The sequence below is a fragment of the Primulina huaijiensis genome, chromosome 7 (genome assembly GCF_012295235.1).
Source record: "Primulina huaijiensis isolate GDHJ02 chromosome 7, ASM1229523v2, whole genome shotgun sequence".
Classification (NCBI taxonomy): Eukaryota; Viridiplantae; Streptophyta; class Magnoliopsida; order Lamiales; family Gesneriaceae; genus Primulina; species Primulina huaijiensis.
Genome location: NC_133312.1, coordinates 5,437,147 through 5,451,356, shown reverse-complemented (window position 1 = coordinate 5,451,356; position 14,210 = coordinate 5,437,147). Strand labels below are relative to the sequence as shown.

Here is a 14,210-nt window from a genome sequence, read left to right as displayed (position 1 = left end):
TGTATATGTTGGAATGTTTGAGCTTAATGAACAAAAATAAAGCAAAAGAAAAAACAAAAAAAACTCGAACAAACAAAAACGTTCAAATGTACGTCTGAAAAACTACAAGGAAATTTTCCAAGCAGCAAAGGAGGCGCCTCAACACTTCCTTTGTACCCTGAAATTTCTAGGGCACCAAGGGAAGTGTTGAGGCACCTGACGGCGCAGATTGGCAAATGTTGCGACTTTTTATGATATCTTGCATCCAAATGGTGTCCTTTGACGTTTTATATCAGATTTTTGGATGAAATGACACTTCTTAGTTGAAACAACGTGTCTCTAATAATTGAGATCTATAAATATATGAACAAAGAATTTTTTGAGAAAACAACTTTTGATCATCAGATTTTCTTGTACATTTGCATTCATGTTAAATTTCTTCTTCTTATTTCTTCTAGATAAGAGAAGGTTTATATCATTTCATGATTATGAAACTTTTGATTTGTAGTGCTACTATCACAAGTTGGAAGTCGTTGTATCTTGGAAGACGATTTTCATATCCCGTGAGTACAATGTGCGTGGAAAAATCCGTCTTAACAACAAAGAGATTTATCGTGCGTGACCTTCAAATTTGCTAATATATCTTCATGAGTTTAGTTATCTTCAGGTTACAGTTCAAATAAAAGTGTTAAGGATAATCCCAACAAAAAGAATTTTGCTATTCTTTGGATTAATAAATTAGTTATTTTAATGTTGCATATCAAATAAAGATGATAAGGAAAATCCCCACAAAAAATCTTAAGACAAATTTTCTATTATTTGGATTCTTCTATTTTGGTTTGCAACTTTGAAAATGTGTGATGATGAATATGAACGACTTCAAATTAGGCAATCTCACGACAATAGGACAACTTATGAATCGTTGAATTTCAAATATCGGGTTTTGAAAATTTAATTGCTTCTTTTTTGTAGTAGTCCTTAAATTTGATGTTATTTTGAATCATTTGATTGAAGAACTATGTATATGTTAGGATCGGTTGGGAGTGAAAAAGTGTTTAGAAGGGAGGGTTGAATAAACACTTCACAATTTTCACAACTTCTTCGATATATGAATCAGTTTGGTGATAAACTGAATTCGCGAATCTTGTTGTCAATGTCAATCAGTTAACTTGATGAAAGTGCAAAAATTACTGAAAGACAGATAGAATAAAACTGATAAGGAAATAACACAAGATTTTTAAGTTATAACACTTAAAATTTGAAGACTTGGAAGTTTTAATATCAATCCAATGACAAGTGAAGTGATAGAATTGTAAACTACAATGTTATCACATTTGAAAATAATTTATAAGGTTTGAATTATTTAAGCAAAAACGATTAAATCTAAAATTAACAAGATACAAATCTTGAATTTGGATGTATAAGTTCATATTGCTTAGAATTTGGTAAAGTTATGCTTACCCAGATTTGTGATGGGAAGTCTTTGACAACTATAATTTAACCACATCATTCTTCTATTCTCTTTTATTTCTAATTTAATTATATTTGCGAATTTTTAGCTTTCACGCTTAAACATCCAAAAATTTACAAAATATAAATTTTTAAGTTTGGATTTTTTAAGTTATGCACTTAAAATAACTTTAGAATTATATTGGAGAGTTGTTTTGAATTCTTTAAGTAATTGTGCTTAGATCCAAGTTTGCAAGAAATTAATTATTGGATTTGGATATATAAGTTTTAATACTTAGAATTCAAATTTGATAGGACTCTATACATTCCAAAGTTTGTGTAACTTAAAAATGTCATAAAGTCATATAAAATAACTCGAAGTGTGGGGGTGTTGTATTTAATGTAAAAATACCATATTAAAATATGACGCAAAATTAAATGAATGATGATAGGTCTAGATGTGTGCGTCAAATACAAAATATCGTGCTAAACTTAATCTCCAATGGTGTTATCATTTTGATTGAATGAAATTATAAGATAACTTAACAGATCTGTTGTTTAAAGTATTGGATGAAGATCAAATATGGAATGAGCTAAAAATCCATAAAATAAAGTTTTCATAGTGGTAATCAAACCTTGTTGATTGAAGATCTTAAGATCTTGGTTCAATGGAACAACAAAATTATGAGATCTTGAGCTAACATTCGGGAATTACTTCATTCTAATTCCTAGGACGATGAATGTTGTGACTTACTAATGTAGTGATGTCAAGTATTATGTTTTTAATGATTCTTTTACCTATAAAATGTGGAGTGGTAGGATACTCTTAAAGGGTAATTATTTATATGAGTGTGAGGACGAGTCACCTCAAAGAAACACTTATGAAATTAAGATGTGTTCCATGACCAAAATGGACACAACAGAAAAACCAAAAGAAAGTGTTAGGGAAATTATCATATAGGTACTATTGTCTGGTTTTACATAAACCGCCAAGAAGTTCAAGACATCATGTTCACTTCATGTCTTAGTAATTCAATATTATTCTATTAAAAAAGGTTCAGCGCCAAAAGGCACATCTCCCGATGTGATGATTTTTCATGTAAACTCTCTTTCTACATCATGTACATTTATGCATTAATTTCATTCATGTGGGAGATTTTTGGAATGTTGGAGCTTAATGAATAGAAATTAAATAAAAAAAAGACAAAGAAAACTCGATCGAATAAGAATGTTTAAATGTATGTCTTAAAAGCTGAAAGGAAATTTGCCAAGCAGCCAAAGAGACGCCTGATAACTTCCCTTTATGCCCTAGAAATTCTAGGGCAGAAGGAAGCGCCTAGGCGCTGGTAAAGTGAGACCTAGGCACCTGGCGACGTGGATTTGCAAATGTTACGACTTTTCATGATATTTTGCATCCAAATGGTGTCTCTTGACGTTTTTCATCAGAATTTGGATGAAATGACACCTCTTAGATGAAACAACATATCCTTAATGATTGAGATTTATAAACATATGATCAAAGACAACTTTTTGAGAAAACAACTTTGGATCATCAGATTTTCGCGCAAGTTTGCATCCAGATTGAATGTCTTTTTCTTCTTATTTCTTCTATACAAGAGAGGGTTTATATAATTTCATGGTTATTAAACATGTGATTTGTAGTGCTACTATCACAAGTTGGAAGTCCTTATATCTCGGGAGATGATTATCATATCCCGTGAGCACCATGTGCTAGGTAAATTCGTTTTAAGGGCAATAATTTTTCTCTTGTCTCGACTTCAAATTTACTAACATATTTTAATGAGTTTTGTTATCTTATGTTACAATTCAAATGAAGGTGTTAGAGAATCCCCGCAACAGTATACAAACATGACGAATGGTTTAGATGAAGGGGATGAGGGGAGTCGTCAACCTTCAAATTTAAAATTATTTTTTTATCATCAAATTTAAAATTTATTCTAAATATGCAATTTAGTACTTAAATTATAATTTAGCATCTTTTATTTTTAAAATTAAATATTTTAGCCTTATTTAAACTCTAATAACACCATACATTCTCTATAATTACATTTTGGATTTTATTTTGTAAGAAACAAGGCAGAAATTAAAAAAAAAACATATGTACTTAAAAAATCATGGATGAAATTAATTTAAAGATCGAATTATTTGAAATCTGAGCATATCATTCAAGGCACGAGATCATTATTGTGGGTATCGTCCCATCTTCAGATTTTTTCATCCAAATTTTAATATCTTTTTTTTTGTATTAAATATTATTCTAATATCGATAGCTAATGAGTAATAATTGGTAGATATGCTCATATTCATTGGATGTTTTCACATTTTCTTTTTCAAGGGATATTATTTTTACAAGTTTTAATTGAAGTGTTAATAAAAAAAATTAAATATCAATATTGTTTAACGGATTAGTGGATTTAGAAAGATACATTTATTTTATCACAAAAACTTTTGTGAGACAGTCTCACAAGTTAATTTTATGAGATCCTATTTATGTCACACATGAAAAAATATGGTTGACCCGTCTCACAGATAAAGATTCGTAAGATCGTCTCATAAGATATCTATTATTGTTTTATATGCTTGAAATAAGAGAATATTAGTTGAAAATGGTTATGTTTGTTCCTGATCATATTATAAGTTCAACAAATAGATTTATTGGTGTGTGTCTCAACTCTTATCTTGATAGAAGAAGATATTCATTTTATTTAAATTTGTGCATATTAATTTCATTCTCTTCACATTTATTAATTTCAAGGACTAAACGCCATATTTATTTCATGCTTACCAAAGATGATGGTGTCAAATCTTCTCGTCTCACTGATTTTATTTAATATCATAACTAAATAAAACATTTAAAAACATAAAAGTCAACTACACATTTCACATTGACACCAGTGCATCGATTAATTGCACATTCTCACATTTTTACAAAATTTGATATATATTTTGATAATTTAAGAACTAACATTTGATCACGTCATACGGAGAGAAATACATCAAATATAGCATTGAATAATCTATCTTTTTCTCGATAAATTAAAATTCAAAAGTTGCCATTGATATACTATTTCAAGCAAAAAAAAGAGTATGTCCTAATTGTTCAATCCCTTTGACATTATTATGGTACAAGATAATACATATGACAAAAGAATTACCCCAAAAAAAAAAACCGTATATAATCCGTAGTCCACCCCCTATACAACCACAAGAAGTGCCAACAAAAATACCAGCACCTGAACAAGCCCGAAACTTGGGTCTGGCGAAATTCCACTAGCTCCCGGGTTAGTTGTTCGGATCATGATTTTGAACTTACAAGTTCCAACCGAAGGATCACTAGTTGTGATCACCGAAAGATTTGGAAACTGGCAGGTACTATCGAGCTGATTTTTCTGCTGGTAATAACTGTTAAAAGCGTATGAAGCATTACCTTGAGCATTCAAATTCGAGCAAGATGTTCCGTACCCAAGACTCGTGCAGTCGGAGTTCGCACAAGCGTAGCTAACGCTAGGACCTAACTGGGGGTCTACAGGATTGGCAGATGGTGATAAAACGCACCAACGTCGGTTCAGATACTGAACGTTGCTAGCTGGAACGAGCTCGTTATTGTTTGAACCGAGGCTAAGGTTGTATTTTGGGGTACCATCATAGTTAAAGATTCCCCAATGTCGTTCGAAATTACCAGGTTGAATGCTCTTGGCATCCTCATCTATAAGGCTAAACAAGTAGACATCCATAGGAACTGGTCTCATTGGAGTACCTTTATTCATATGAGACATGAATCCTTGGTTGAATCTTTGAGCGGATGCAATGTTAGCGTTTCGATCCCCATCGGTAGGCCACCCGATTTCTCCAACTACAATAGTCAAGTTCCCAAATCCGTTTTTCTCCAAGGCCCATACTAAGGTATCAAAATTCGCATCAAATACGTTAGTGTAGATTCTCCCATTGTCGTTTATGGGCGATGAGTATCCGTCGAAAAAGGCGTAATCCAGTGGAAAGCTCGGGTCATTGTAAAGGCTTATGAAAGGGTAGATATTTACGGTGAATATACCCCCATTGAGACTTAAGAAAGAAACAATCTGCACCATGAGATCGTGGATATCTGGTCGGAAGTCACCTGTGGAAGGATTTTCAGTTGAGCTTTGATACACATCTGCGTTGAGTGGAATGGTGACTCTTACTCTACTACCAAGACCGGCTTTAATAAGTGCCGCCTGAATATTCCTGAGAGCTGGAAAAGTGGTGCCAATAAAAGTCCCATTGGAGGCACGCAAGAATGGTTCGTTCCCAACCGCAACGTACCTTGTAAAGGAAATGGGCTTTAATCAGAGAAAAATAAAGCAAGAGTCCCGGACATGCCTCGTACGTTTACAAACAATCTGATTTTCAAGTCTATAGATCGAGTTTTGGCTTGAATCAAGATTACAGGGCATTTATGTTTTTTAAGGCTATACCATGACATGCTTCATAATGGACATCTAGATTTTCTTGTCACACGAATTAGAAATCAAAACTCAAAAATTTCCAAGGTTTCCAAGTCTGTACCTTAATTTTTAACTGTTTCAAGGAAACCCGACAGAGAATATGAAACATCACTAAGATCTAAGTATGGCAAAGAATCACCCTATAAGCTTTTTGTGTAAGGCAGGAATAATTCAGCTAAAAAAGAAAAAAAAAAAAAAACTGTTATCAACTACAAAACAAGAAATTTCCATGATGATCTTTCACTATAAGAAAGATCCTAAATTTAGCAATGATCTCTGTTAACAATCTTGAACATCTGAACCCAAATTGATCAAACCGAATCAATATCTAGAATCCAAGCTGATATTTTAGAAAATATCAAGAAAATCTGATGACTACAGCTTAAGAACACCAAAAGGCCTTCAAATTGACCGTAGTTTCTGTAAAATTACTTAAAAAAAAAAAAATCACCTGGATACTACAAAATATAACCAACATCCTGCAATCCATTAATCGAGATTTATAACTTCTAACGCTCAATCAAGAATCGACATACCCAAAACTCCAAACTTTTAAGAACAAAAAATGCAAAACCAAAGGCCAGAAATCAAGAGGAATAACCTAATATCAACACTGTTGGATGAAACGTATGCGGAAACGTTCTTCTCAACCCATCTCTCGGCAGCATCCACACTATTTGCGAGACTAAACAACATATCGTTTGGGATTCCGACCATTACCTCAATCCCTGAACCACTGAGAGCTCTAAGAACGCTGGATTCTGCATCAAAAAGTTTCACCTTTTGAATCCCGTTGTCCCTGAGGAGCTTCACAACTGTAGGAGGAGGTAAAGGGTGACTCGATTGTGTTCCCCAGTTAGCTCCAATACCATGAACAGTGTTTATCGAGAACAAAACCTTAAATACTGCGAGTGCCAACATTTGATTCCTCCCCAGAATTCCCATTGAATTTTAGCTACTGAGAATAATTTTATCACCTCCGAAATTTGAAAACAAAAATGGGATCTTTAGAGGGTTGCAAGATTGTGATAAAACTAGATATTGGCGCCTTGGAAAACCTTATGAAATTCTTAACAAAGGAATAATTACCAATAACAGAGAATGAATTAAGACGGAGCCTTTTTTAAAAATTTCAAGAAACAACTTTGAACAGTGAAACTAGAAGTGAGAAAAAAATAAAGATGCAAGAAAGGCTGAAAAACAACAAAACTTGAGACGAAAGAATGAAAACTGAAGTAAGATCTGTGATGAAAGAGTAAAGAGTTTAGGAAAGTTTGATGATTATCTATATATTTTGGAGCCCAGACAGTATATATAGAGACCGAAGCGAGGTCATGTGGTGTCAGCCTATAGCTTTCTCGAACATGAATATCCAACTGCAATCAAAATTAAGGTAATTAACTGGGTCAGACCTTATAATCACAAAGATCAAAGATTAATTATCATTTACCACGGTGATTTTCTATTTACTTGTACAAGGGCTGCGATGATCTTCAAAAATCAAGAAAAAGCATTTGTAATATATTTAATCGTGGATGCAGGTTTCTGGGTCGTGCAATCTCTTCGTGTTGCTTGAATTTGTCGAGAAAAGAAGGAACATGATTATTATTTATTTCTAACAATAATTACGGCATTATTGATATTAAGTATTAGGAGGGTAAATGAATCGAATCGAGATGAATATTAGTAAAAGTTTAAGGTTCGAATAAGTATATTTGGATTTGAACTCGATTTGAAGCTCGAAATTATTTAATCTTTTTGTTCGAGTTTGGCTTGAAATGAAGTTTGAGTTCGAGTTCGGCCTGAAATCTTCGAACTTATTCGTGAACTGTTCGAATTATTGTTCGGATANATTATATTAATGTACTCGTGAATTGTCGAACGAAATAATTTGAGTTCGAGTTCGGTTCGAAAAAAGTTTGAATATATTCAAATTTCGATTTGAGTTCGATAAATTCGAATATATTCAAATTTCGATTTGAGTTCGATAAATTCGAATATGAATCAAATATTTATCGAACAGACTCGAAAAATTCATTAATGGGTTCTATTCATTTAAAGACCTAATTTAGTATACTATGATCTATAATGCTGTAATTATGGGTGAACTAGTTCGGATGAGAAGCAATAATAAAGTCGCTGTCTTTAATTATATTCTTGCCAAATGGCTAAAGCATTTTTATTATTAAATTGAGTAGTCAATTAAATTTGGTTTTCGTGTGGGAGTGTCTTTCGTTTATTCCTCCGTGGGATTCTTGGAGTTGCATGTCGTGGAATGTAGTTGTCTGAAATTCAAATATTTCAAGAGTGTTAAATCTTTTAATTTATTGAAAAGTTAATATGTCATTTGTTACAATATTAATTAATCATAGAGAAAAATTTCCATTCCCCCAGTGGGTGATGAGAAAGAAATAGCAAAAACAGCTATCGAATATGCAACTACATTTTCCGATCGTCGAACATGATTAAGAGTAACATTAATTCGAGAATCCATGATAATTCTGATAAGTAAAAAGAATTTTTGCATGTTTATGTAATATTTTTATATTAATGATTATGGATATTAAATGTATTTTTGTAATTTCTTTGAATGCTTAATATTTCAAATTCATTTAAAATTGAGAGATTTAAAATTCATTATTATACTTATTAATTAATGTTAGGTTCAGATTTATGACATCTGGGGAGTTATCATTGGGGAAATTTAGGTAAATGAGACTCCATCGTGACTTATTTAAAAAAAAAATCCACAAATTAATTTACATAAATGTTCTTTTATTTAAGTGTAAATACATCAGTAACTTAAATTTTTAACATTAAATCCATCCATCTCATTCAGTCGACATCAAACTAAGTTTTTCTTCTGTCAATCTCCTTTCATTTCCTTTCCGACGACGATTCTCAATGCAAATCGTCTTTTTCTTCCCATCAATTCTCGATACAGATCTTTCCAATCTAAGCAAACTCAATCGAACAAATGGCTGACAAAATTATGATAATATTAACGTTTATTTCGATTTATTGCTTCTGTTTCTTCGACTCGATTGAAGAAAAAAGAGTCGACCTACAAGTCGTAGATCTACCCAACATTTTATTTGAGTCGACCAAGATTTGATCTAGGTCGACCAAGCTTTGAGCTTGGTCGACCAAGAGCTTGGGTTGAAGCTTGGTCGACCAAGAGCTTGGTTCGACCAAAAATGTTTGGTCGACCAACCATTTTGTCGACCAAGCTTTGGTTTACCCATTTTAAGCTTTTGGTCTACCCAAAATGGGTAGACCAAAGCTTGGTCGACCAAGCCTTTGGGCTTGGAGGCTTGGTCGACCAAGCTCTTGGTTTGGTCGACCAAAAATAAATGAAGAGCTTGGTCGACCAAAAATAAATGACTTTGAGCTTGGTCGACCAAGAGCTTGGGTTGAAGCTTGGTCGACCAAGAGCTTGGTTCGACCAAAAATGTTTGATCGACCAACCAAGAGCTTGGGTTGAAGCTTAGTCGACCAAGAGCTTGGTTCGACCATAAATGTTTGGTCGATCAACCAAAGGCTTGGTCGACCAAGGGTAGACCAAAAGCTTGGTCTACCATGGTCTACCATGGGTGGGTAGACCATGGTAGACCAAAGCTTGGTCGACCAAGCCTTTGGGCTTGAAGGCTTGGTCGACCAAGCTCTTGGTTTGGTCGACCAAGCAAAAATAAATGAAGAGCTTGGTCGACCAAAAATAAATGAGTAGACCAAGCTTTTGGTCTACCCAAGCTTGGCTTGGTCGACCAAAAATGTTTGGTTGACAAATATGACCGATAGTTACTTAATTTTGAAGGATAATTACACAATTTTGATCAATGTTGTAAGTTTTTAACATATGAATCACATAATTTCACAAGTATGTTCTATAATGTTACATGATTATTGTAATGCCCGAATTTTGAAATATTGTGGCATTAGTTGTGATGGTTTATGACTTTAAGTTGTTGTATAAATGGTAATGAATGTTATAGAATGGAATAGAAAATTGATGGGTAGAATCAAAGGTTGAATTTGAGCTAAATAGGTGATGGAAGTGCAGAAACGATATGAAAAATGTGACAGTAGTTGTGGTTTTTATCATAATGTTTTGTATATTGATCCAATTGATGTGAGGCTACTTCCATTAGAAAGATACGACATAAGGCTATAACTTTCATGTTTTGTTCAAATCATTAGGGAAGACGAGCCAAAAGCGCCCCGAAGTGTGTCGTGCATATCGTCGTTCCTACAATGACACATGTTGGGAGATTTAGCATAACTTTTTACTCAGATCTCCAAATGACATGAGCTAATTGGAGATGCAAGCCAAGACATAGGGCTACAACTTTGTAGTTTACCACTTTCGCAAAATCTGAAGTTAAAAATGCGTTCTTGGCAGAATACTGCGCGCCCCTGCGCATGATCCGGCGCCCTAGCGCGCGCAGTGCTGAAATTTTGGTGCTTGGGCAGCAAGGGGCGCGCGGCTGCGCCAAAATCACGCGCCATGGCGCCCAACACTTGTACAAAAAACGTGTTTTGAGGTTTGGATGGTCTATATTTGATTGGGGAATGATTTTTGTATCATTTTCTCTTCTCTTTTTCCTACTCCATTGGTTTAGAGCTAGGGTTCTTCATTTTCCCTTTCATCTTCTAATTTCTTCTTCAATCTATGGGAGATTTGTTCAAGGAAATTATGAAATGAAGTTAGATTTGTGATCCTCTCTCCAAGATCTTCAAGATGGTGTAAGTATGTTATATTTTTATTCAAGTTTGGAAATGGGATGAAGTTTAGAATTGATATTTGTGTTGATATTTGAGATGTTGGAGATGATGAAATTGTGTTGGTTTGAATTTAAAATGGAATTGAAGCCATGGCAAAGTATAGGAGCTAATTTCTTTAGCACGCATGCTATGTGTTTGATGAAATGATTCAATGAATGTTTTTATGGCATATTAAGGTTAAGAAATTTACGGATCTTGATTCAAAGCAGTATTGAACTAATTATGAATTTTGAACAGAAATTACTCTGTTTTGATAGATGATCAAAGTCCTTGATCTATAGTAGAATTCACAGGTTCAAGACTTCTCATCTACACATTTCGATCTTCTTTTGGTAATATTTGAAAGGTATGTTACGGTCGATACATACGAGGTAAAAGTATCATTTTTATTTTAAATTGAAAACTCTATGGCTTGATGAACTATTGGTGATTTGATGATGATTGTTGTATTGGGATGAGTTGATTATGATATCGAGATGATGATATTGATTTGCATCATGACATTGCATATTGAGCCACTTGTTGATTCAGATTTGATATGGCGGAGGTCGCCTTGATATATTGATTTGTTGGACGTATGGGGCTATAGTTGAGTTGGCATAGTGTATGCGGAGGTCGCTGCTATGGTCTGAACACTCTCTATATGCGCACCATAGTCCTGTGAATGTAGAACATAGCACCCCACCCCGAGCGGATGAGTCGGTGGATGTTGCTGGAAGATTCTATTCCCTTGGGTACCCTATGACCAGATGATTCGCTTGATCTTGAGATTTATTGATAGCCCACAGCTTCTGATCATGCATTGCATTATATTGCATCTTTATAATTTATATGAAATATTTGAAAATTTAACTCTCATTTGTGATTGATTGTATCATACTGGGTTTATACTCACCGGCATGTCCGGTACCCCTTGTTTTCATGTGCTTGACGGTAGGTGAGGCGAGGCTTGGGATGCCAGAGTCCAGCTCAAGGGGAGGAGATACGAGTTAGAGTGGGATTCTCGGGTCTTAGGAGCTATGTTATGATGTTTGGATTTCTTTGGTTCACTACTTCATGTTGGCATGTTGAAAATTTATATTTCAAACATTTGAGACAATTAAATTATTTTGACGATGTTTATGTAAGTTTGTGAACAATAAATTATGTATTTTACTCAATCATTTGGTGTGTGACAATTATAATTATTAGTATTAGATATCGGACCCGGGGCCCCACATTCGGTGGTATCAGAGCGTAAGATATTTGGAAACAGGGTAGATCGAGTCAGTTCGAATTGCTTGATCATGTGATATATTTGTTAGCATTTTCATTGTGCCATAATGTGAAATACATGATTTAAATTGAGAAATTATATTGTTGAGCTTTATTCGAGATTTTTGAGATTGTTGAGTCTCGAGAGCCAGAGATGATTGATACAAGATTGAGATGATTGTGATTTTGTGATTTTATCTGTGGTTGATCTATTGTATATCAGACATGGATACTCGAGGTAGAGGTCGTGGTAGACATAGACAGAACGTACCAGTGGCACAAGATCAGGGCAGTGCTACTCATACTCAGATGGATATAACTCCGACTCCGATGGAGATACTGTTAGCCAGATTTCAGTCTTTGCACCCACCGATGTTGAAGGGTACGGAGAATGCATTAGACTGTGAGAACTGGTTGGAGAATATGGACCAATTATTTGAATCTCTTGAGTATCCAGATGATCGTAGAATCAAGTTAGTTGTTCATCAGTTATTGGATGTTGCTAAAAGTTGGTGGATCATGACCAAGAAAGCTTTAGAGAGTCGAGGTACGATTGTTACCTGGGATATCTTTAAATCTGAATTTTATCAGCGTTTCTTTCCTACCTCTTACAGGAAAGATAGGGGAGCCGAGTTTGCTAATTTAAAGCAGGGAAATTTGAATATTGAGGACTATGTTGCTAAGTTCTCGAATTTACTGAGATTTGCTCCTCATATAGCATCTGATGAAGAAGCTAAGGCCGATCACTTCATAAATGGTCTTAATTCTGATATCTTTACCCTGGTTAATACTGGAAGGCCTAAAACTTTTGCTGAGGCTCTTGATCGAGCCAAGGGAGCTGAAACCGGAATTATTAGGCAGAGAGGTTCTCAGTATATGCAACGACCCCAACAACCACATTATAGACAGCAGTTCAGATAAGGTAATAATGGCGGTAACAGTGGCAACATAAGAGAGCAGTTTCGGGCTAGAGGCAAGCAATTTAAGAGGCATGGCAGTAATTTTTCGAGTTTTAGTGGATCGAGACAGTCTGGTTCAGCTCAGAGCATTGGTTATTCAGGACCGACTTGTGGTCAGTGTGGTGGTAGACATTATACCGATCAGTGTAGAGGAATCTCGGGAGCTTGCCACTTGTGTAACCAGGTGGGACACTATGCTCGAGTGTGTCCTAACCGTGGCAGTGATATGTCTCAGAGTGGAGGATCATCGAGACAGACACCTCACCAGAATCGTCAGAACCCTACAGTTCATTCCTATCAGCAGTCAAACCGATCAGATCAGAACAAACAGAGTGGTAGCCACAGGGTAGGACAACCACCTAGACAACAGGGTTGAGTTTTTGCACTCACGGAGGATGAGGCACATAAGGCTCCAGATAATGTCATTGCAGGTAATTGTTTTCTCTCAGGTTATCCTGCTTATGTTTTGATGGATACTGGTACATCACATACTTTCATAGCTGAGCACTTTGTCTCATTGCATTCACTGCATTCTATGTCATCATCATCTACATTATCTATTTCTACTCCACTGGGCAAAGTGATGAGGTCAGCAGAAATTATAAGTGGCTGTGAATTTCGTTATGATGATAATGTCCTTGAGCTTGATTGTATTGTGTTGGAGATGTCTGATTTTGACTGCATACTTGGTATTGACATGTTGAAAAGATACAGTGCTACTGTAGACTGTTTTCAGAAGATTGTTAAGTTTAGGCCTGGTATGACAGATCACTGGACATTCTATGGTAAGGGTTCTCGAGCTAAGATTCCTTTGATATCTGTTTTGTCCATGACTCGTTTGTTGCAGAAAGGAGCAGAATGTTTCTTGGTTTACGCAATTGATATTTCAAGGTCAGTACCTAAATTGGCAGATATTCCAATTGTTAGTGAATTTTCAGATGTATTTCCAGATGAAATTCCAGGATTTCCTCCAGTTCGAGAGGTTGAGTTCAACATTGAGTTGATGCCAGGTACACAGCCTGTTTCTAGAGCTCCTTATAGGATGGCGCCAATTGAACTGAAGGAACTAAAGGAACAACTTGAGGATCTATTGGCTAAAGGATATATAAGACCAAGTGTTTCACCTTGGGGTGCTCCGGTTTTATTCGTAAAGAAGAAAGATGGGTCTATGAGGCTTTGTGTCGATTATAGACAGTTGAATAAAGCCACAGTAAAGAATAAGTATCCTTTGCCAAGAATTGATGATCTCTTTGACCAGTTGCAGGGTTCTTCAGTATATTCT

The 14,210-nt window shown here is 35.1% G+C and overlaps 1 protein-coding gene across 1 annotated transcript; it reads right to left on the bottom strand.

Annotated features, from left to right (window-relative positions):
- Positions 1 to 4,455: 4,455 nt before the first annotated feature.
- LOC140981316 (glucan endo-1,3-beta-glucosidase 5-like) lies at positions 4,456 to 7,358 on the bottom strand. The gene is made up of 2 exons (XM_073447678.1): positions 6,535 to 7,358; positions 4,456 to 5,751 (listed from the first exon to the last, which is right to left on the bottom strand). The coding sequence occupies exons 1-2, from the start codon at positions 6,876 to 6,878 to the stop codon at positions 4,644 to 4,646; spliced, it is 1,452 nt and encodes a 483-aa protein (XP_073303779.1). The 5' UTR covers positions 6,879 to 7,358; the 3' UTR covers positions 4,456 to 4,643.
- Between the last annotated feature and the right edge of the window lie 6,852 nt (positions 7,359 to 14,210).